Genomic DNA, 22,576 nt, shown 5'->3' on the forward strand with positions numbered 1-22,576 from the left:
CTAAAACATGAGAGATGTGTGGCGGTGCACGTGTGAGCCACATACTCCCCTCCCGCAAGGCCACCCCCACCCGCACCCAAGCCACACGCTCGGCTTGTGGCGGGACCCTTTTTTGAGTTTCTTGACGACACATGTCCGGAACCGCTGCCTCTTGGACAAGGACACGGGTTCAACTCTGTCGCCATTTCGCATCGACATCCACCCGCTCTACGAATACCAGCACGCCCATTGATACTTGCCGTCATCTTCGATCTTTTGTGAAAACGTGGCCGTTCTCCGCGTATCCTGCCAACAAGACGAATACAAAAGGTGTCTCCGGCCGTCTGCACTTCAAATTGTTGCAAGCTCCCACGCCGCCGCATCCTTTGCACATCCTCCACCCCCTTTAGTACGCATATATAATCCGGCACAATGGTGCGTTCAACACATCCAATTCCCATGGATGCCGCTCTACCTTTGCCCTCATTCACAATCACGTATTGACCACTTTCTTCTCGCAGGCCCAAACTCTTGAGCAGCGCCGCCGAAACGCAAAGTTCGCCAAGGAGCAGGAGGCTCGCATGGGCAAGTCAGACGACCAGATCAAGAAGCGAACCAAGGAGACGCCCAAGTCTCCCATCTCGCCCGTCTGGATCGGTTAGCTCCCCCCTTCTTCCGCTCATGTTGCCCACCAATTGCGCACTGCGTGCTCTTTCCAAAGCCATCGCACCTTGCGTCGGCTTGGTCTTCAACAACCAACACGGATAGTCGCATTGCGCCAAGCGCCATTGTTCCCCTTTCCATATCCCACTATACAAAGCCGGCCTGTCGCATGGATAGCATGACTTTGCATATTGTAGATAGACACCTATATCCCCCCCCTTGCGCAACTACACGTGTCGCTTCGAACGGTCCGCATTTCAACTAACACGCGCTAGGCATTCTCGGCTTCGTCGTCTTCGGCGGTCTGTTATTCGAGGCCCTGTCCCGCATGTTCGCATAGGTCACCAACTCTCCACCAAGTGCAGACCTCTAAAACAGCACCATCGAGAAAAAAAAAACGTTTTGCCGGCGTCCCATCATCGGGTATGCGGAATCCAAATGGGGGGAGGGATGAAGCCGCAGACTGCCATGTACTGGAGGTCACGGCAATTGCGGACGACAAGTTGATACAAAGAGTTGGCCGTTGGAGGGGAAGTGAAAAGTCCACTTGAAGCCATCAAGACAGGCTCCGGCTGAAGTGAAGCGTACGATTCTCTTTGTCGTATTTTTTTTTTCCTTTAAACAATGCATGTATAGTACACGGCGTACAGTGGTTTCCTAATCTAACCGCAGGTGCTCGCGAGCGGCACCTATAAAACGGAACTGTTTCTCATCCGACTTGGTCGTGTCGCCAGTGTCCGTGACGCCTTTCCTTCCGCGAGGATGACATCCATCCGAGGATGTAGCAATGTCGTCGCTGTTGCTACAATGAGCCACTGTCCAGAGGTGTCACAGCGTCGTCAATTCGTAACTCAGCGCTCCCTGTGGAGTAAACATGACGAGTTTGGCTATGGTGGTTGATTCTTGAGCCCGGAGCCTCGATAAGCAAAACGGCCGTCCGTGACGGTCAAGACCTGGCGGTACTGTTCCTAACGTAGGTGCAGATGGGTTGCTCTGCACGGATCCAACAACACATTGAGAGGCAATTGTGAGAGGAGACTCGCATATCTCGAGACGTGGATCGCGCAGTCCACAATCCTGTGCGTGTGGAAGCGACGTTCAGTAGTCACCGGCAAATGCGTATCGCACCCGAGATTACAAGCGCAGTTTATAATTTCCTCGGTATGTACTATGTCAATGTACGCAAGGGGGGCAAACTGAGCTTCAGCCAGAGGCAAGCTCGTAGTTGATCCGGAGAGTTTGTCTAGATGTCGCGCACCCCATCGTAAGACACTGCGAAGCCTTGGTGCAAATGTAGCCATGCATAACCTACATCTTGACAGATGTCACGCGTCATACTATCATGTAGTGGGAAGGATTGGCGCAAGTTTCATCTGTAATTTACCGACATCTTGCCAGATATTGCGCATCACAGTGGAAGATGGTAGGAAATATTGCCGCAAGTTGAGCTGCAATTAAACACCTTGCCACATGTCACGAGATGTTATCCCCGTCCCAACCGACCTAACATCCGCTGACGTATGAAACGAACGAATATTCTACTCCTAGACAGTTGCATATTAGCTTTGCGTCTGACTAGCATATACCTGTTAGCAAATATGTCCAATACCGTGGCCGTACTCTACACCAACGAATAAAGTTGCCCGGTCTGCAAAAGACAGCCATAAAAGAGGCATATCAAAGCAAATCCAACGTACCCAACGTCAAAGGTCTCCAGGACAGGACCATGACCAGCCCAGTTCCAAAGAATCCAGAGTCTTCGAACTCTTTGCCACGCCCATTCCCTTTTCCAAACTTTCAAACAGACGAGGTCTTATACATGCTTGGATGAGCAAGCTCTCACAGGCACGGCACGTCCCTCTGCGATACAGTGCAACCCTAAATGTGCAAGTCTCGCTGGTATTTCCTTTTTCCCCCGAGATCCAAGAGACAAACCCGCCCACTAACAAATGCAGCCTCCGCAAATAGCCGTTCTGCAACATCCTGACCCAACTCAAACTCCATGGTCGGCCTCGGTCTAATACTTCAACATAACCCGGAAAAAATAAGAAAGTAGGGGGGAAAAAGGCCTATTCCGCGAGTCAAGTTACCCTACGCTCCAGTCGGCCGCAGCTGAAAAAAAAATGGTGTTAACACCGCCGGCGGACTCCGATACAACCGACTGACCACCACAACCACCAGAGCTCATCAGCGCCGTTTTCTAAAGCGCCAGATATTGACGAGGTGGCCTTGGCAGCTTTTCTCTTTTGCTTCGACCTGTCCTGTATGGAAGTGCGTACACCACCCTCCCAGAGGGATATTCGTGAAGAATCCAGGCAATGACCACATGACAGCGTTACATTGCAGATAGGAAACTGGGCACTATGAATTTTTTTTTAAATGCGCCTCGACCAAAGTGGCACTTGAATGTGGATTGCGGTGCGAAGGTGGTGGCAGGGCGGGTTGGGTTGCATTCCCTCAGCACTTTTCGCTCACGCTCTCGTTCCAAGTGACATCTTGATGCAGCGGCAGCGGGAGGACCAGGGTCTAGGATTAACAAGAATACCCCCATTTCATCTCGAATAGACTCGGGGCGCCGTGTCCCATTTCACGTATTCAGTTCGTGATGGTGTGTGTCGTAGGTGTGTGCTGTCTCGCTCTCTGTTTCTCCTCTTCGTCTTACGCCCCGTCAGCTCTCTGTACAGACATGTTGAAGAATTGAGGTACTCATACATTGGGATACAAGTTCGATGTATGCCGGGGATACTGTCCAAACTTTACCAGCGGTCCGTTCGGTACAAAAGATAACAATAAACGCCCTCCCCGCCCTCTCCTTGCAGCCAAAATCAGACACACCCCCTTCCCCATCAGCAAGCAATACACAATTCGTGATATAGACCAAGGAACAAGCGAATAAGCATTGGTTCTCGACCACCAAATGCGGCGCGTTGCCTTGCTCGGTGACGCAGTCAAACACGCAACGTAACCGCGCCACGTGCCTGACGACATGCATGCCTCAACTGCCTTGGTACCTTGCTTTGGTACTGCGCTACAAGCCTACAACACCGCAAGTAGCGACATTGTTGTTGTTGTCCATCGGATTATGCCCTTGGTGACGCATGTTCGAAACTGTCATCCACTTCTGGCCACCAAGTAGTGGCCGGCCCTTGCTGGACCAACGCTGGGCTGAGATTGGCACGCAGGGTATGAGAACAGCCCCCAAGGCCGCTCGTCGCCCTCCTCCGGTACTCGGTGATGCGGCACAATGACGAGAACAGTGGGGGCGGCATGATATCCTCGTGGCATCTTCGGCGTCCCAACTCGGGGGACATGGTCCCGTTGTTCCTCTGTACCAACGGAATGCAGTACCCCTACGTTCGCCGTTATACTTGCGTCCATGGGGGTCACTATTAGCACCATCGGGTGCGAGTTCCGGGCGGGCTGGCAACGGGACGGAGGGTCTCTCGTAGTTCCACCAATGTATGTACATAGTTGAAGCAAGCCCATAGGTAGTGCCAAATCAACTAGCGGGGGCTAATTCCTAGATCCGGGCATATTTTCCATACATCTTCTGGAATAGCTCGCAAAAGGCTTGGTGTAGCATTTGCGGCGGATGACAACCCCCAGATGGCGTAGGACAAACACGCAGTGCCCCAACCATATGGCGATTTGGCGTAGCTCTGGAAGTTTTCGACAACCAAGGCTTAATCCACACTGCATGTTGCGTCAGCCACTACGTAAACCGCTGGGGGTGGTGGATGGCAGCCATTGAAACCACGTCTGACAGCGGCTCTCGATGGCTTCTCATCACCTCCCACTGGTCCTACAGGGAGATGGGATCCCCTGGTGTCTTGCCGTGTCCCGAGCCCTCGGATCGTTTCCAGGATGGCCGTGACAGTCTCCAGTGAGCTGCAAATGAGTCAGCCGGGGACTGACAGCACCGCGTCCTGCGTTGTGCCCTGCCAACTGCGTCGCAGTGCTTGCTGGTAGGGCTGACGGCGGGGAGGCCGGGGAGGCGTGGTGTGATGACTGGCATGTCAGCATCTAGGTGGCTGTTCGTTGTCGTGGACAGGTGTTAGTCCATGCGGTATTAACTCGATGTCTGAATCTCTCCTCTATTCCCCAAACGCGCGGAGGGCATGGCCCGATTCCAGGTCAGCCAGATGTATCGGAGCAGAGGGTGAGAGTCGACAAGACGAATTTGCCCCCTCCACACTTCCTCCTCCGTACTCCTCACTCCCTCTTCCGTGCACAGCGGGCAATGCCATCCAAATAGCGGATACGTACTAGTTTCCTAGCTTTGAGTGCAAGAGGCATGCCCAAGCCCGGAGCCGACCGCGTCCCACCAGTCACACAACCCTGATCTGCGGTTCCTGAACTCAGCCCTCGCTAACCATTATTCTCAAATCCAATCAGTGTCCATTCCGAGGGTGATCTTGGCCTCATATCAAATTGCAACGTCGTTTGAGCGCCACAATTTTAGTCACCCCTAGCGCGTGTACATCATGTTGAGCCTTGGCTGGGGCGGTGGATATGCTCGGCCTCACATCCTCACATGTTGATATTCTCCCTTGAGCGCAAGCGTTCGCTTATGAGCTCAAGGCCCGGACTGGCTTTTTCACTTCATCCTCCTCGACCTCAGGCATGATGCTCTCGTGCCGTGCCAGCTCTGGCGGCCATCGGAGCAGCCTGCTGTGGTGCAACTCCAGCGCAACTCCAAAAGCGTGGCTCTGACCTGCAGCGGCACTGACAGAAGGACTGGGCCTGCATGCCGCTGGATGCGGCCGAGGTCTTCTGTTTGGCTGAAGGAGAAAGGGACCAATGCAATACTCACTGAGTTTCGTATGAGCCGCCCATATCAACGAGCCTCCCAACTGTCTCGTCAAACGCATATGTCCTGCTTCTCATGGACAGGAGCTATTGCAGAGCTCATGGAAGCTTGATCTGTCTGGAAGAAGGACAAAGAGTATTACGGAGCAAACGGCCCGCCCTGGAAGACCGAGATGGATCCATGATAGGCAACTCGTGTATCGGCCGGCCCCAAACAATCCTTTGCCGTGCCACCCGTGAGAATATTTTGTTCCAACTACGGAGTATATCCACATAACTAGTAGCGCCACTTGTGTCAACATCTCTTTTAGGATCTGGGCATATATATTCCCGAGTCGATCCGCAGACTGGAAACATTCGAGCGATAGAATAGGCTGTCATTCTTCAGCAGCTCTCGTCCACTGCCCTGAACACATGAGCACCCTTAATGAGCTAGATCATCACCTCATCATGTGCTCTGACCGGATGGCTTGCATGTCTCTTCCTACCCTGGTGACCGAAACCCCCAAGGTGGATTCATCCTCAAGTGGTCCATGTAACAGCCGAACTGTTACCCCTATCGGCATTGCCAAGGTGCAGAGGGCTTGATCCATCGGTTTGGTCTAAATAGCATGTTCTACCGTCGAGCAGGGAGGACATTATTCGTTCGTTCATATTCTTGTATTCGACGGGATGCCGCAATCAAACACAGTGCTGTACAAGCCGCCAGGGCACAACGCTGGATTCTGTGTATGTATTGAGAAAAGCCAATCTGGCAATGCTCTGTGATTGTGGGAAACTGGGATTCCTGGAGTGTCCATGTCCAGCATCTGGAAACGCATGCGCCTTAGTTTGCAACCAGTCGGCCACTCTGAACGGATGTGCTTCCGGTCACCACACCGGGAGCGCCCCTCTCCTTAGCTTGATTGTCATCATTTTGGTTGGAATGACGGCCGAATTAATCCGTCTGCACGGCTTCAACAAATATCCGCAATGCCAATAGCAGTGTACTGGTCGACGACTATGGTGGGAGAATGTCCGCCCGAAACAAGGCAACTTAGGAAAACGCTTCCATACCACAAGCCAGTGACTATCTACCCAAGGAGATAGGGAACGGCCTGTAAATTGCTTCAGAAAGGGGACCCCTTCCCTTTGTGTCCCATATACGTCCGTGGATATTCAGTCCGAGATATTTTATGGGATCCATTTCTGCTATTAGAATTGTTTCGCATGACATAACTGAGCGAGAGCCTTGACTCTTGAGCATCTCGAATTGACCCTGTTGAGTTGAGCGAGCTAACGACTTACATACAACACGAGTTTATGCGGCGCATTGTGGCGTCCACTTACCATGTCTGCGGCCCCGTTGCCACGTTGCAATGCTCGCTGACTATTGCTGGCTGAATCCTGCATATAACTGGGCCATTGGCCTCAAATAGTCCATGATCAGAGGTTGCAGTACATATGCAAATATGCAGTTATGGGACGCAGACCAAGGAGTTGTGGCCATTCCTACCCTGCAAACGTGGTTGGCATAGCCAACATAGCTGTCGATCTTTGCAAGCTAGTCTAGTATTAACTAAGTTATTGCTTGCATAGACGAGGATACCTACCTGGGTATGCAGTTCACTGACGGCTTTGACACTGGTGATCTTGGTTGAGCCCACTCAAACCTACTCATGTCCCAAATGCAACTCCTTTTCGGCAACTAGGAAAGTATATTGTTTTGTCGGCTGGTACAGTTCAAAAAGGCAAGCGGAAGTACGCGATGGGCAACTGAAGACTTGTTCCGAACTTCCGACCCCCAAACAATGAAGGGTTCTGGCGACTAGATTAGAATCTGGATACCGCAAGCCACACCGAGGGCTTTCATGCCTGTTCACATGGTGCACCCCGTTACAAAGCACCCTGGCTGTTATTTTCGGAACATAACTGCCATCACATCTGGGAGCTTCCACGGAGGACAAAGTAGCGAAGCACAGATTCCCTGCTGCGCTACCCTCTATTTGCCTTGTCAAGAGTAGCACGAGTCTACCTCACTTTTTGCCAGCTAATTCCGCATCAAGGATAATAGAATGCTGTAGCGTGTGAAAAAAATATGCTGTGTATGGTCCACACCGGGTTGGTCCCGATGTGGGTCGCCAGTTGAGTGTTGTGCTTGCGCAATGGTTAGCCAGCCTGCTACCCTGCTTGCCTGCCATGGTGAGAAGTAACTAGTTGGTGACTAGTTGAGATCATCAGGCAAGTATTGGAGAGTTGCCAGGGTTTGTGGCACCCCTACAATTAATGCCAGGTGCGGATGGGATCGGCACACTGACTGACACCCGGCACCGGCACTACATGTTGGAATAAAACTTGATTGAGACAACAGCTCGGCTGCTTCCGTGATCGCTCTGTGAAAACTAGAGATCAAGTCGTTCCTTTTTTGCCAAAAAAAAAAAAAAAAAAAAAAAAATAGCGGCTGAAGCTGGTCATCTTGTCCGAATTTTGTGCTGGCAATACGGGATTTGAAGAACCCGACGCTGTGTAGGAATCCTCATCTTGGTCTTGCAACCTGCGTCACAACAACGGCTGAAGCGGGACAATCCTGTCCGCCACACCGCCATGCTGTACGATGCGTCAGTTCGTCCCGGATGCCCTGTGTACTTTGTTTGTAATGCATGAACCTATCTCTAGAAGGCGCCGCGGATCGAGATAATTGTCACAATTAAACTGTACAAGCGCCATGGACGATCTCCGTTTCGCCGGCGCTAAAGTCGCAAATCGGTCAAGAAAACTTGTAACGCCGCTTCTATCAACCCATGATATTCGTACAGAAAGTTTTTGTACCTGTTTTAAGGACGGAAATGGAAGAAGTGAGGGGAAACAACTTGTACATCCTCGTCCAGCGAGGAGTGCTGTAGGACCCAGCTGCATATAGACATAAAGCCGGAGTTTTAGGTCGTGCTTCCGCTGAGAAAGGAAGAAAACAGACTTTTGCTCCTCCAGGGGCTGGGCGACCGTCTGGGAGTTACCGTAGGTTTTCCAGGAAAAATAATCTGATGCAGCAACCATTGGCTAGCAGATTGGCCAGTGATCAAACGAGGATTGGGTTTTTTCCACCATGTCGCACCCTTGCAACGATTGAAGAAACGGCGGGGTGGCGCTTTCAGTAGAGAGCGCCATTTGGTTGCATGCTGCACAAAACTCAACTTCTGGCTTGCTGTCAGCTGCTATCTCAGTCTTTGTAAAGTTGATACATATAAGCTCCTTGTTCCCTGTTTCGCGTCGCGTCGCTTCCAGACACTATGGGATCTCCGGAATGTGTTTGTCGGCCGGCAAATCCAGAATGAGCCAATATTCTCCCAGCAATAGCTGGGGACAGAGGTTTCGAACTCCAGCAAACCTTAACCAGGAAACTTATTAATCTGTTAGTTACTCCGTACAGCTTGTTCAATAAAGGCCATGTTACCTTACGGGGGAGCGACATGTGCAAGAAGGATTGTACATGCACATGTATGAGCACTTCAGCCATTGGGTTACCGAGTCACCCCTAGCCCAGCAGGTACATGCGTATCGAACCAGAGAGGCCATGGTCAACATGGCATATCATGGTCTCACTGGTGCAGCGCAAAGCAGCGTTTTCCGTCTACCCATATCAAGAAGCATCTTCCTGCACAGTCATTTCAACGCCCCGGCTGACACGTGCTGGACGCACCAGGAAACAGGCCAACTTTTCCCAGGGTTCTGCCCACAACATAACGACGATCAGATGTGACGGAGGGTACTCTACGCATCATGATTGGAAGAAGTGGCAGATCTTCTCGTCCCGAAAATAGAAACAAATGGCGCCAAGGATTCTGCTGAACGAAATACTAATCCAGATGTTTCGAAGGATGCCAGACCGAGCATCATCAACAGTGACCCATGGATTGCACCAGATACGCAAAGCCAATGACGTGACCAGTTATGTCAAAGCGGCTTCTTGTTTCATTGGAACAAAAGCCATGTTGGGTCCGTCCCCGAACAAGACTCCAATCTGACCTGGTGTTACAACTGACCGAGGCATGCTGCTCAGCTGGATCGCTGGTTATGCCACTCTTTCGATCCTTCGGAGACTCTGATGTCTGAAGTAATGCTGTTACCTTAGGGTTAAAAATCCGAAATGATTGGTTTTTTCGACTCGAATCGCTAACCGCAAAAGATGGGCTTGAACTAGTTTCCTGTAGTGTACAGGACCCCTGCGATGGGGTGGCGATACAACCATCCCGCCATGAACATGGTTTGGCCGAAGAACCAGAGCTGCGGCCAGTTAGGGGCGCGCCATGCTTGGAAATCAAGAGCCAACGGCTTGGAAGATGCTTATCAGGTATTTACAAACAGCTCTTGAATTTGGCCCCTTTCCCATGTGACTTTAGCGAATATTAGGTGCCAAGGTCACTCCGTTGAATTGTACGCAGTACTATAGCTGGCCAGTTTAGTTGCGGGAGCTTTTGGCGTCGAAGACGAGCCAGTAGCATCTTCCAATGGGAAGGACCAAATTGCCATATGCGATCAAGCAATGTACTAGGCCTCAGTCTTTGCGTCCGTACGTAGTAGTAATAATACGAGCGGCTTCGCAGGAAGCGCGTCTAAACTTCGCAGACAACACATGAGCTACATGTGCTTCATATCTTCCCAGATAGACTGTCCTCATGCACCGGTGATGCGTACGGACAAACAACTCTAGCTGATTAATAGGTTTTTGGATCTTGATACACCACTTTGGATCTTTTATGTGACCCGTTCGTACCGATAAAGTTTGACGAATGGCCAAGAGGGGAACAGCGCCATGCCGGAAAAAGATGAGGAGCCAACGTTTCTTTGGCGGGCCTGGTTGATGTATAAAATTAAACCGCAAGGGACCTCGGGTACTGATGCCCCGCTCGGAGGATACCCTAGCGAGTTCAACTTCTCTATCGGCCACCAAAGCAATAACAAACAAGGACAACCACCTATAGAAGTTCTAGTTAGGCTTAGTAGTCAGTGTTGAAAGAACAAGCGTGAAGGTCACTATGAGAGAAGTTGAATTGATGACACTTCTGCTATTTGTGATTGTAAAAAAGTAAGGTGAGCAACGCCTGTGATGCTATACTTCAGACTTCTCCTGGGTACCTGGCAGCTAGGACGCAAAAATCGGCGGACCTTTTGTGGGCTACCTTATGTTCACTCAGGTTGCTCTGGGATATAAACCGATCATATAATCCTGGAGGGCCCTGTGGCGAAACAGCGATGATATAGGAAATTTTGCCTGTCGTATAAATCGCGTTCGCACTACACTTACTTATCAGTGGATGTGGAGCACCACTTTTGGTGCCAGAGCCCTGGCTACGTGGTTCTGAACATTCTCCCGTCTAGGAGAAGGCTATGATAATATGTTTCGTGTCTTGGTCATGCTAAAAAGCTGGGAGCTGTTACGTCACTTGGGTAGGTTTGCCATGGTCCCAGGGAGGGTTTTTCTTGCACTGGAGCGCGGGTACCAGGCCCGTCATGCGTGCAACGGGGTCTCAGCTGTCAAAGGCAGTCCCAAGTAATTGCCTGTTCATGATTTGAAGAGGATCATTGTAAGACGCAAGCCGTAGCCGAATTGATCAATGATGAGATTTTGAAGTATTACTGGGAGGCTTTGAGTTTTTTGTTTTTGTGTGGAGCAAATTGAATGTAGCTGGTCAGATACCGGCAAGCTGCTCGGCACTGGCTGAGGTGGCTTGATGTCATGAACCGTCTTGGATGCGATCTCAGACTGGCGATGACTCCGGTCTTCCTGGGGAATACGAATTTCCTGCAATGGATGGTATTGCGTTCGAATTGTACACTCAATTTGGCTCGCCACACGGCCTGTTTTTTGAGATCCTGCCCCCACCGAGGCCACCTGCAATGTTGGAAATTTTGACAGAGGGGGCGGGGAAGGCCAAGCTTGTAGCGGTGCGGCACTTGATATGAATCCATCTTCAACAACGCTGATTAGCTATGAGTCTGCGGCTCAATCATAGGCAACGACGCCTAACATGTACATACCTAGACATATGTGCGGACTTTGAGCTCTCCATCCCCGTACCTCTCCTTGACCTCCTACGCTCAGTTTGGTCAGCTGTGCGGAAGCCCGCCTCGTCCTTGGCCAGCCTCACCAACCGTAATTGCCCGTGTCGGCGGCAGTTGGAGCCAAAGGTGCCCTGCCAGGTTTGTCCTAGCGTCTGGTTCAGAACTGCAGACCGAGGCCCCTGTTCAACCAGTCGACGTCAAAATGTGCCAGGCTCAGATGCATGCTGGTGCCTGCAAGACCGGCCGATGCGTATTGGCGGAGTGGCTGGAATATGCGGATTGTTGCAAGGTCGATTGTGGATGGCATCAAATGTTTCCTACTTACCAACTGCTGCCCCGACTTTACCTAGTCCTCACCCTCAAGGCTCAGTCAGTGCGTCAGGACAAAGGAGGAAAGTATGCCAGCCGGATGTCTCCTGCCGGCATGTGAGTAACTACCAGTTGACCTAATGTAGAATATGGCAAGCGCATTTGCTTGTACCTGCTGAACATTGAAGCCAATTTTCAGCCATTCAATGGTCCAAGTTCGCACCTTCCCTTCCGACACTCGCACTCAGGCTCCAAGCCCCAAGCATCTCGAGTTGGCCGTCTCATCATTTATCAACACTCACCCGCTCCGCTTTTTTCTCCGCCGACTTTACATGCAATACTTTAAATATCTATTTCCGCACAAGTAGATTGCTTCTGTCGCCCGGTCTGCTCACTTCGCCTACCTTAACCAAGTCTGGTAAAAACATGACACCCGATGCTACTCTGCAACCTGTAAAAAAAGTGCCTGGCACCTCCATATACACGCCCCCAGCTTTACCGTCCGTGTCTCCTCGTACTCCGTCTCGTTTACTTGGCAGAACGGCATATCGTCACACACCCATCTTGGTTTCCTAGACGCGGCCTCCGTCCCTGGCATGGCTGGTCGATGCACTGGGCCCCATACGGAGTACACCTGGTCTCGTTTTGTTGCTGGCGGTGGATTCTGTCTGACAAAGTCCAGTGGCAGCCAAGAGACGCTCACCTTGTTCGGCTCTCACAATATTTGACTTTGCACCCCCCTCCCTTCACACCTCAACCCCCCACACCCACTGTCGGCAGGCAACGGGGATGGTGGCCACCAGTGTTAATCATCTTCTCGCTGCGTCTCCGTCATCTCTAGTGTTGATGGCGAAAGTATTCTGCCCTACCGGGCCAGGTCCCTAGACATCTAGGATCATGGCATGTACCTGATGCCGGCCGCCACGGGCTGGAGACGACTTGCACGGGGTGTGTGTGTTCCCACTGCAGATCGAGTTGAGTCCCATTTGGGCTTCCCTGGTCTCCTTGCCATGATGGCTTAATGGCTGGACGAGGATTTATTATTAGAGGGCCTGCCTTCGCTGTTTTCAAAAAAATTCACGATCATCTCTACACCTCCCCCTGCCATCGCCTTTCAGTTTGCAAGTCATTTGACGACCTCGAACTTGGTTGCTTGATATAAACGGCACTGCAATTATACTTGCATCTCTTCACAAACTCTACACTTGCTGCCTTGTTCACCAAGTTGGCGAGAAACCACGCCGCTGACAGACATATAACAAAAATATTCACAACCTTCGAGTATGAGACAGAACTCGAACTGGACTGCTCCATCATTTTCGTCGTCACTATACACCTCACGCCAGTGTCAGATAGATGTCTGTTGAAAGGCAGCATCTTGCACTTACAAATATTCCAACTATACGCGTACAAAGTGCCTCACCAGTCCCCTTCGATCACATCAATCCCACATCTCTGAAAGTGACAATCGCAACAGTCGGGGGTCTTCGTCAGCCAAAATACGCTACTACTTGCCCCAGAAACAACAAGACTCTTAGCCAGTTGCGCAAGACATCTAGCACAGGCAACAGAGTTAGACACGTTTGAAGCCTCTTCTAAGATAGCTTCGATAAAGATGGCGAGATATGACTCTGAGAGCAGCTCCAGTAGCTCGTCCTCAAAGAAGCACGCTGCTTCGCTGTCCTTAAGAAAGTCCAAACCCAGTCCAAAGGACGTCGATTGGACTGATGTGACCGACCCAGAGGAGAGAAGAAGGATTCAAAACCGAATTGCTCAGCGCAAGTTCAGTAAGTGTGCCGCGGCATCTGCAAGGCTGGTGGGCAATTACTAACGAACTGTTCAGGGGAAAAGGCTCGAGAAAACAAAGAGAAGGCGGAACGAGAGCTGCGTAACCAAGAGCACGCAGGCAATAGCTATCGCATTCCTTCACCCTCAGACTTCAACCTGGACAGTGAGTTGTCTGGTCTGCCTTGGGGCGGTGTTAGCTGGGGACTGGCCGTGTCAAGAGGACACGAAGTTCAGAGCCGCCGCAGCAGTGGCCGCGGCACATACGTTGGTGACGACCCTTACACAGGGGCACACTACGTCACATATGGCCATGGCATACCTCAGACAGCCAGCTATGGCAGTAGTGGTGGCGAGGAAGCTTATTACGACGATACGAATTACACCTATGACCAAACCGGCATCCAGGTGTATCCTCCAGTGACTCAATGAACAGCCCAGCTACCGGGGCTTTCGGTTCTTTGTTCCATTTTTACTTGCTCTTGTATTTTATGTTGCCTGGGTGTCTCCGAGCAGACAGGGTGGGGAAGGGAAAGAGGGGTGCTGAGTTGAGACGTGCGATAGGATGCAACAGCCTGGGTCTCTTTCCCAAAAAAAAAAAAAAAAAAAAAAAAAAAAAAAAAAAAAAAGCTCGTCTCGGACTGGCGGGATTGCAAGCAGATGCAAATGCTGCCATGATGAAATCATGATGTTGCCAACGAATGTTTGCTGCTTATGATGCCATGATTTCTCTCGTTTAGTCTAGCCTAGATGGCTAGGAGTATTTTCGTGTTGGGTAGGAAAATTGGGCGAGCCAGGCGTTGAGGTTGAGTATGCTTACTACTACGGTGGTGGGATTAGAGCTAAAAGACTCTTGGTGGTTTGCTTGTTTCTACTATTGTCGATTGTATCACTACTTGTTGTTTGCTCTTTCTTTTCTCTGTTATTATTAGAAGTAAATTTTATACAGATGCCGACGCGTCGTCATAGACAATGGCAAGATTTATTACAGATTTACAATACGGCCTGTCTACTTGAAATTGGTGCTGCTCTCCGCATCCCAAAGGTCCGGTCCATATGCTGCCAACTCAACTCCCCCCCCTTTTTTTTTTTTCTTTCTCTCTCCCTGTTTCTTCTTGTTGCATATGAGATGGAAGTACGATGCAGTAGTTCGAGCTCATATCCGTGGCGGGCGTTGGAGGCTCTGCAGCTGGACATTCTGGCGACGTGCGTCCTTTCTATTTCCTCCAGACAGGGCAGGCCGTGGCGATCTGTGGGGGTCGGCTTCTGCATCGAAGAGCTAGGTACCACGCGTTGCCCATGTCCAGAACGAAAATTGATCAAATCAATGTCATGCTCCGTGCATGCCGAGATGCACTGGCCCGCGGGTTCCAGAATATGAGTCGCACGTCACATGAGCTGAAAAAAATACAGGCTTGTTATTAAGTCTACTTTTATAACTGCGTAGCCTGACAAGCCCGAATTGGAAATACTACGAGAAGCGAAAAGAAAAAAAATCACCGTGCACCGGGAATATGCCGTGTAACACGAGGCAAAAAAATGCGTCTGAATAGCTTCACTTGCATAAAACCCACCGTCTGGCCGGGGTGATGAGTACGTACGTGCTCCGTACTATTGCCCCTCCGCTTGCCCCTACATAAATTAATCCCCGCCCCTGGGAGCCCCTGTTACTCGTCCAGGCCTGGGACCTGAGCTACAGAGTATTTTTATCCGCGAAACATGGGAGACTGGCATGTCTGCGTCTTGGGGTCCAGCAGTGCGGCTCTAGCTAGCGGGCGCGGGTAATTTTGCAGGATAATCTGGTTCTCATTCCGTGCTCCATACCGTTCCTGTCGATGTTTGTGAATGGGGACTGAAGGCACCAGACAACTTCTTCAGGACCCGGTGTAAGTGGCATCCTTGCCTAGCGTTTTCAGCCCTGGTGGGTTCATGTAAGTGCTCTGTCCAAAGATGTCGCGGCTGTGGTTGTTTGGTGGGGAGTCCCGCCCGGGTATCGCTGAAGAGCATGGATATTGCCACCCCTCCCTTGCTTAGCTTCTTTGCGCTACCAATAGGAAAGGCTCGGTGGGATGTGGCCCCACAGTCAGCCATGTCATCCTTGCTTACTTCTTTCTGCTGCTGATCAGTAGCAAGTTAAACAACGGATGAGATTGAAAATGATGAAAGGCAGAGACACTTTAAACTTGCCTGTTGATTTCGGCGATACCGCAGGTGTCGAAATATTGCCAGGATTTTTCTCTAATGCATGCTTCGGCAAGGCTGATACGGTGGTATTGTAAAATAACATTGAATGTTGCACGGCTTGAGCTGTCAACCGGGGTTCCAAAGGTTCCCTGGCCCTTGATCTGGCCTCAGCCGCGGCTCCACACAAGAGTGAAAGAACGGCTGTTGCCTTCTCGCTCGAACGAACGGGCTGGTAAATTCAAACAAGTCAAAGCCCTTTTGAAGCCCAGAAACAAAACGAATTTGGGCTTGCTGCTCCTTCCTGTGCCACTTGCAATTTTTGCCAGTCCGCGCTAGGCATAGCGCTTGGTCCTGGCTGCGGCGCCTGGCTGCGGCTCTCCCCAGCAATAAAGACGGCACCTGGGACTAGTCGACTTTGGCTTCTACGCCCGGTTCTACGCCCAGTTCTAAGCCCTTTTTCTAATTCCTTTCCACGGCAAGACCAGGGGTAAAATGTAGGTGGGCTTGGGAGAATTGCCGTAACGGGCCTTTTGCTGCGAGGGGACCTTTGTATTTTATTTTATTAGCTCCTAGTCTCCCATTAGCCGCGCTTCGGGGCAGGCAAGAAACCACGTTCTATAGGTGGCGCCGGCATCCGACTCTGATAATTTAATGGAGTAGGAGGGGGACAATCTGGAAGCGAGATAAACATTATGCTGTGTAGCCGTGGCGGGGAAATAGCTGCAGTTGTCGGACATATTGGCCGGATGCGAAGAAACGCGCATGCGGTACGGAGTAGTATCGCCTTTCTGTGAACGACCGCATTGAGATTTAGGCTTCTTGACTTTATGGACATGGAACGATCATCAGGTGTTTTGGATGGAGATCATGGAACCCCCCGTTTCTCTCTTCTTTTTTCCTTCCCGTCTCTATTTTTAAGCAGCTGCATGGGATGATCCTCGTCGACGGCCGAAATAAGACCAAGGATTGTGGCTTTGTGAGTATCGGGCTATAGTTTTTTTAGCTATTCCTTTTTCTCGCAATTTTTTTTGTTCTTGGTGGCATGGACTTGCAAATCGAACAATGTTTCTCGCGTTTTTGGACAATATTGGATATACTATTGGCATCGACATGTAGTCACTTGCCATGTTTTACGTGGAAATTGGTTGCCGGTTCTTGGCGCCTAGGCCTTTTACAGGCATCTAGGCGGCCTTTACAGGTGTCTGAGCGGTCATAGCGAGCGGGATACGCTTCGCCTCGGGACACTGCGGAGCACCAGGCTTGACTTGTGCTGCAGAGTCAAACCTGATGACTAACCGCATAGCTACCATAATTACGCTGTGCTGGCTATAGCACCCCTTTGGTCCTCCTCCATGCTATATGGCCTCGATTATAGTTTATGTAAAACTGTGTCAACGAGGCATGCGGCCGACATTCAGACTCTTTTTGCAATGCTGTTCGACACCCCCTCCCCGGCTGATGCCATGTGGACGTGGGATGGATCCAAAGGGCCCTCAGTCTACAACACCACCACCACACACACCCGCGCGAGGCTCTGGCTCTTGTGCAACTCGTCTAGCTGATATCGTCTTAGTGCATTTATTTCCGATTGCCTACATTGGGCCAAGGTGCCGCCTTGGCGATGGCACGAGAGATACGCACGGGGCAGTGACGCCGTTCGACGCTGCCAACGCCCTCTGCAAACAGGGAGCGCAATATCTAGGCGCCAGGCTTCGAAAAAAAAAGCCCCTTCGCTGGTGGATGGGAGTGAGCTTAGGGAATCTGGCTGAAGGCGAATGAGGGGCAAGATGGATGGTAGGATCGGTTCACACAAAAGGGAATAAAGCTTGCGACCACGCTCAACAAACTTTTTGTGTAAGCACGTCGGAATCGACGGCGACTGGCTGCTTCTACTGACGCCGACGTTACATCTTGTCTGGAGACTGGACCGCCTCAAAGCAGTAGTCAAAAGGGCACGAGCTGTAGCCTTATGAGCATTTGTATGTCTTGGAATGTCTTTGATCCTTTCCCCCCGCGCCTCGAATGATACGATATCCGGTCCTTGGGCGAACGGGCTATGTTGCCACCCCCGGTCCGCCAGCCGCATGGATTGGGCGACGGGGTGACTGGGAAGGCAGTGGTTGCGCGATACGGGGAAAGCGAGCTTGCAGATCCAGAGTAACTACGTGCTCATATGATATCGTTTGGTTTCTATTTTGGTCGCAAATCTAACTAACCAGCTGGTTGTTCGCGAACTACGGCACCCGAGCCATGTGCGTCGTTGTCTGTGTCTGCGTATCGAGCTTGCGGCCCCCAAAATGTCGAGCCTCTTTCCTTAGACTCATGTATGGGCGTTTTTCTCTGCGCACGATTGGGCCCGTTGCCCGTCCTGATTGAGTGTCTGCCTGATGATCTCATCCGAACGGGAAGTGATCCTCTTGAGCATACCACATATGCCGGCTTCGGGGGCGGACGGCGGCGTTTGGCCCATGGAACTCGTGGCCCAATAGTGCTCCTTTGTGGCCCAAGCGTCGGGCGTAAAGCCCGGCGAGCTATACTTTTGATCTTTCGCATCCATCGTACCTCGCAAAACCGGATGGGTTGGTGCGTTGTGAGACAAGTCGGCCGAAGTGTTTGTAGTTTTCTCGGCGCAGTCTTGCGCCGTCAATTGCTTCGGATGACAGTGCGCCCTTCGCAGATGTCTCTGCATAGCCCTGCGCTCCTTTCATCTGAATTATCAATTATAGCAACTCGTCCTTCGTTATGTTCTTCTCGAAAAGGCGACGCCTAGAATGAGCTGCAGAGAGTGAAAGCCAGGGAATGGAAGTGGCTGATTAGTTCGTCATGGCTTGTTGGAACAACGGTCCCTGGTTCAGCAGGGGCAGGGGAAGGGGAAGGGGAAGTCAATGCACGAACTGGTATGTACTCCGTAAATGCCCATGGTAAACGATCCAACTTGGGGAACATTCAAGGCAGTTTTCCGGTTATTTAGTCCGGCGAGCCTCTAGGGAAGAGTATATTTGCATTGTGCCATCTTTTCTAGCTATGCGTTACTACTCACCGACTAGAATGTTTCTCACTCTCTTCTTGACGGGGTCTTGGCTTTCACACATTTTGTATCAGCTCAAGTGCTAGGAAATTACTGCTGGCTCACACTACAGCTACCCTGTTCCTGGGTCGGAGACTAATTCCGGCCTGAGTACTTTGGTTCCGCTCCTTCTTTATCTAACAACAAGGTTATGATAAAGCAACCTCGTGTAGTTGCCAAATGTATCAATACATTAAACTATCTTAGGACCAACCATGTCTGATGTAATGCCGAGGCCTATGAAAGATCAAGCTGTTCAGGCTACTCTTCCGGCTACTCGCACTCCAATACCGCTGATGCGGTCACCAACTCTCCTATTGGTAAATACCATGCCCTCGATAACATCAGATACGCCACAATAGAACTATGTGTTTGATTGTGCCACCCGGCACTTCTGGCTTGCCGCTGAACAAATCGTGCTCCAGCCTCGTTACACGACTGACATGCATGGATTGAGTTTTCCACCCTCCCCGGGGAACTAATACTGCGCGTAACTTCTCCGCATTACGTGCCTTGTACCCCAGACTAGGCGTTCGACTCCTTGTAAATGGTAGTGAATACAGGCCAGGGAACACCGAAGGACGGGTGCGTCTGTGATACCTCGGCTCAGCCACTGTTTGAAAAGCACGAAGTTGGGATGGGGACGCGCTTTTAGGGGTCCATTTGTCTCAGTTACCTGTTTCTCGAAAAGACCCAAACGACCTAATAGGTTGGTTTAGGACAAGGATTCTCGGACTGTTGAGCTGCAAAGTAACATTGGACGTTGACATGTCACGATTCGAACTTGTTGAGCGGACATCGGACATGCAAATCTTGGCCATGTAAGCCTACCTCTCGGCACCGCGATGCTGGCGGCCACGCTCAGTGGTAGAAGACGATTGATGAGGTGCAGGTGTGTAAATGACAAACTTCGTCATGTTCTCTGGTTTGGTGGCCTAACTGAACTGGCATGGACACCTTGGCATGAGTTCAGGACCTTGAACTTGGGGTATTGAGGTAGATTGACCATGACTTCACAAATGGCTAATGTGTTTTTTTTTTGGTTAGCAAGTGCCCCGTCAGTTCATTCATTACTCCTATTCGGAGCATTTAGGACGGATGAGAATTGGCCTTGGGCAAACGATATGCATACGCATACACGTATTTTACGTCGCGATGGCTTGCGAATGTCAGATCTGGCTCTCTTTTTGACAGCTCTAGTTTACTCCGCAAATCGGATCACTTAGGACGGGTACTGGATCCCGTCGGTTGGCGGCAGTGGGATTCGATAACGGCAGCTCCCACCCACCAAAGCTAGAGCTGTTTCACCGCCCGGCAAAATCTGGGCTTTTTTTTTTTTGGCCCAGTTCTTGCAACACACCCCTCCTGCTCTCATGTAGACTGCAAAGTACTACCGGGGACATTTGTATGAACGAAGAAATTGGGACTTTGTTCCTGAGAAGTCATTTGTTACCCCGTCTCAAGCCTCGATTACTCCGTACGCGCTCATTTCTCTCTTGCAGCAGGGCCCTGCCCTTCCAGCCCCCCATATTCCTCGGATATTATGAACGACGCATCTCGCGCTTTTCGCATCTCCCGAACGTTGCAGATCGTTCCAAGTCGTTCACCTAGACTCTACAATTCGTTGAGCTTATTGAGCTCTTCTGCAGCCAGTGCAATGGTTTCCGCAGCGAAATTAGCAGCCAAAAAAGGCGGTATGTAAGCTCCAGCTCGACTTCGTACATAGCCCCCATCCTCAATCGGGAGTCTGCCGGACGGGGCGGAAGGACACCACCTCTCCCGTTATCTCAGATTTCGCATCTCATAACACACGTCTTGCCTTGCTTTTCGAATGTAAAACTTGCTGACGGAACCGCTACATTTGTGCGTCATTGCAGTCTCAAAGAAGAAATTGAAGAACGCGAAGAAAGCCGAACTTAGAAGGGCGAAGCAAACCCGGACTGGCAAAGAATTTGCTCTCGCCAAAGAGCAATTAAAACGCGACAAAAAGGCCGAGAAACTTGCACAACGTCCCGCTCAGCAAGAAGAGAAACGACAGCGGCTACTGAGGCGATCCAAGCAACTGGAGATAAAGGGAAACAAGTTTCTTCTTGAGGCTAAGAGGGTGGCCGAGCAGTACAAGTTGATGACAGAAGCCAAGCAGGTAAGTTTGATATGCTGTCGAATCGGCTCCCCATATCAATAATGTGCCTTGCCTTACATGGTGCTGCCGCATCCAACCGCACACGCCCCTCCTAGATGTCCCGAAACCTCGTGGCTCACGCATATTGTGCAGGAGGCCGACGCCCAAAAGGCCCGTGATGACAACGCCCCCCCATCCGGGAAAGGAAATGACGCAAAGCCCCCCACCTCGTCCTCGTCTTCCTCGGACCCGGATGGTGGTGTGTCGATCGAACCCGTCGCCCCTGGCTCCTTTATCATTGATACGAAGAAGCGCCGACGAGAGAGTGATGCTTCTGCCAGTAAGAAACGGGGTGAATCTGTAGATGAAGGATCCAAATCCAAGAAGAGCAAAACTACTCCGACTGAGACAAGCTCAGACCAGGACGGACCCAGCGAATCGGAGCCGAAGCCGGAATTAGAGCCTAGAAATAGTTGAAAAGGTGGAGGAGAAGAACCAAGGTCAGAAAGAGGAGAAGAAGAAGAAAAAGGAGGAGAAGAAAGAAAAAAAGAAGAAGGAGAAAAAAGACAAGGAGAAGGAGAACGAGAAGGAGGAGGAGGCGGAGGAGGAGGAGGAGGGAAAAAAGGAGAAGAAAGTAAAGAAGGAGGAGAAGTATAAGAAGCAGAAGAAGGACAGAGAAGCAAAGAGGGACAAGAAGCAGAAGGAGGATCCCGAGGAGCCGAATGAAACAAAAGCCAAGACGAAAAAGGAGAAGAAATCCAAACAAAACAAGGAACAAGGGACTGCTGAGGAGAATGTTACTGAACAATGGAACGTCGGTGGCCTTGAAGGGGGAGCCTCCCGTCAAAGCAAATTTATGAGGCTTCTTGGGGGGAATAAGAGCGGAAGCGCGTTTGCAAACACTGCTAACACCAAGTCGGACTCTATCAAGGCAGAGGCCGATATTCAACGCCAATTTGAAGAGGGTATGAAGGCCAAGTTTGACGGTGCCAGCCAACGACGCGGACTTGGGGCGTAAATATTAAGCAAGGTCAAGTGTTGAGTTCTCTTGTTGCTTTTTGGCCCCGTGCGCGTATACGTGGAACCATGATTAGGAGTTCTGATATTTGACGGCGTCGGTTCTACTCCGCCTACACGAAAATCAGGGCGTTGGCGAACGATAGCAGGCGTTTGCGTCGGTTAGCATAGACCAAAAGTCGAGTTTCATCTTAATGCTAGTTTTTCCTACCGCAGTGTATAAATCAGCAAGTAGCTGTCGACATTTATGACTGCTTGTTTTACAAGGTGTCTATTGTTGGGTCTGGTGCGTATCCTGGATACTCGATAACGTATATCATACATACCTGGGTATAGAAAACAAAAGTTGCCCAGTCATGATTTCTCCAAAGCCTTTGCGTGTGGACAGCCGACTCAAGCAGGTACTAGCTCAGAATGGCCTACAGTCTCGGGCATACTATGTTGGCATGTTGCCTTGTGGACACAAATACACTGTATGATTGTATAACAGATTGAAATGTGTTGAAGTGAAAAATGTGCCATCAGTAAACTGAATATGAACCCAGGTATGAGGTACATTGCCAGCAACTCAACTATTGGTATACAAAATAGAAACATGTATT

The 22,576-nt window shown here is 50.7% G+C and overlaps 5 protein-coding genes across 5 annotated transcripts; 3 read left to right on the forward strand and 2 right to left on the reverse strand.

Moving 5' to 3' along the window:
• Nucleotides 1-411: 411 nt before the first annotated feature.
• On the forward strand, nt 412-982 carry J3458_003712 (uncharacterized protein; the record flags this gene model as incomplete). Its single annotated transcript, XM_007816595.1, has 3 exons — nt 412-414; nt 501-636; nt 918-982. The coding sequence occupies 3 exons, from the start codon at nt 412-414 to the stop codon at nt 980-982; spliced, it is 204 nt and encodes a 67-aa protein (XP_007814786.1).
• Nucleotides 983-5,210: 4,228 nt separating this feature from the next.
• Nucleotides 5,211-5,513, reverse strand: J3458_003713 (uncharacterized protein; the record flags this gene model as incomplete). Its single annotated transcript, XM_066117919.1, has 1 exon — nt 5,211-5,513. One exon carries the CDS (start codon nt 5,511-5,513, stop codon nt 5,211-5,213), a length of 303 nt encoding a protein of 100 aa, XP_065977712.1.
• Nucleotides 5,514-12,650: 7,137 nt separating this feature from the next.
• On the forward strand, nt 12,651-14,174 carry J3458_003714 (uncharacterized protein). Its single transcript, XM_007816596.2, has 2 exons — nt 12,651-13,586; nt 13,643-14,174. The coding sequence occupies exons 1-2, from the start codon at nt 13,415-13,417 to the stop codon at nt 14,014-14,016; spliced, it is 546 nt and encodes a 181-aa protein (XP_007814787.1). The 5' UTR covers nt 12,651-13,414; the 3' UTR covers nt 14,017-14,174.
• A 3,914-nt stretch (nt 14,175-18,088) lies between these two features.
• J3458_003715 (uncharacterized protein) lies at nt 18,089-18,457 on the reverse strand (the record flags this gene model as incomplete). The annotated part of the gene is made up of 1 exon (XM_066117920.1): nt 18,089-18,457. The coding sequence occupies one exon, from the start codon at nt 18,455-18,457 to the stop codon at nt 18,089-18,091; it is 369 nt and encodes a 122-aa protein (XP_065977713.1).
• A 1,735-nt stretch (nt 18,458-20,192) lies between these two features.
• J3458_003716 (uncharacterized protein) lies at nt 20,193-22,331 on the forward strand. The gene is made up of 3 exons (XM_007816597.2): nt 20,193-20,529; nt 20,713-20,978; nt 21,111-22,331. Exons 1-3 carry the CDS (start codon nt 20,379-20,381, stop codon nt 21,432-21,434), a joined length of 741 nt encoding a protein of 246 aa, XP_007814788.2. The 5' UTR covers nt 20,193-20,378; the 3' UTR covers nt 21,435-22,331.
• The last annotated feature ends 245 nt before the right edge of the window (nt 22,332-22,576 follow it).

The sequence above is a fragment of the Metarhizium acridum genome (assembly GCF_019434415.1).
Source record: "Metarhizium acridum strain ARSEF 324 chromosome Unknown scaffold_13, whole genome shotgun sequence".
Classification (NCBI taxonomy): Eukaryota; Fungi; Ascomycota; class Sordariomycetes; order Hypocreales; family Clavicipitaceae; genus Metarhizium; species Metarhizium acridum.

Excerpts from the sequence above, each read along its gene's own strand:
- J3458_003716 (XM_007816597.2), top strand. The coding sequence starts at position 20,379 with ATGAACGACGCATCTCGCGCTTTTCGCATCTCCCGAACGTTGCAGATC. Across the intron at positions 20,530-20,712 it reads ATTAGCAGCCAAAAAAGGCG|TCTCAAAGAAGAAATTGAAG; the intron begins GTATGTAAGCTC and ends GCGTCATTGCAG. Across the intron at positions 20,979-21,110 it reads TGATGACAGAAGCCAAGCAG|GAGGCCGACGCCCAAAAGGC; the intron begins GTAAGTTTGATA and ends CATATTGTGCAG.
- J3458_003714 (XM_007816596.2), top strand. The coding sequence starts at position 13,415 with ATGGCGAGATATGACTCTGAGAGCAGCTCCAGTAGCTCGTCCTCAAAG. Across the intron at positions 13,587-13,642 it reads AATTGCTCAGCGCAAGTTCA|GGGAAAAGGCTCGAGAAAAC; the intron begins GTAAGTGTGCCG and ends CGAACTGTTCAG.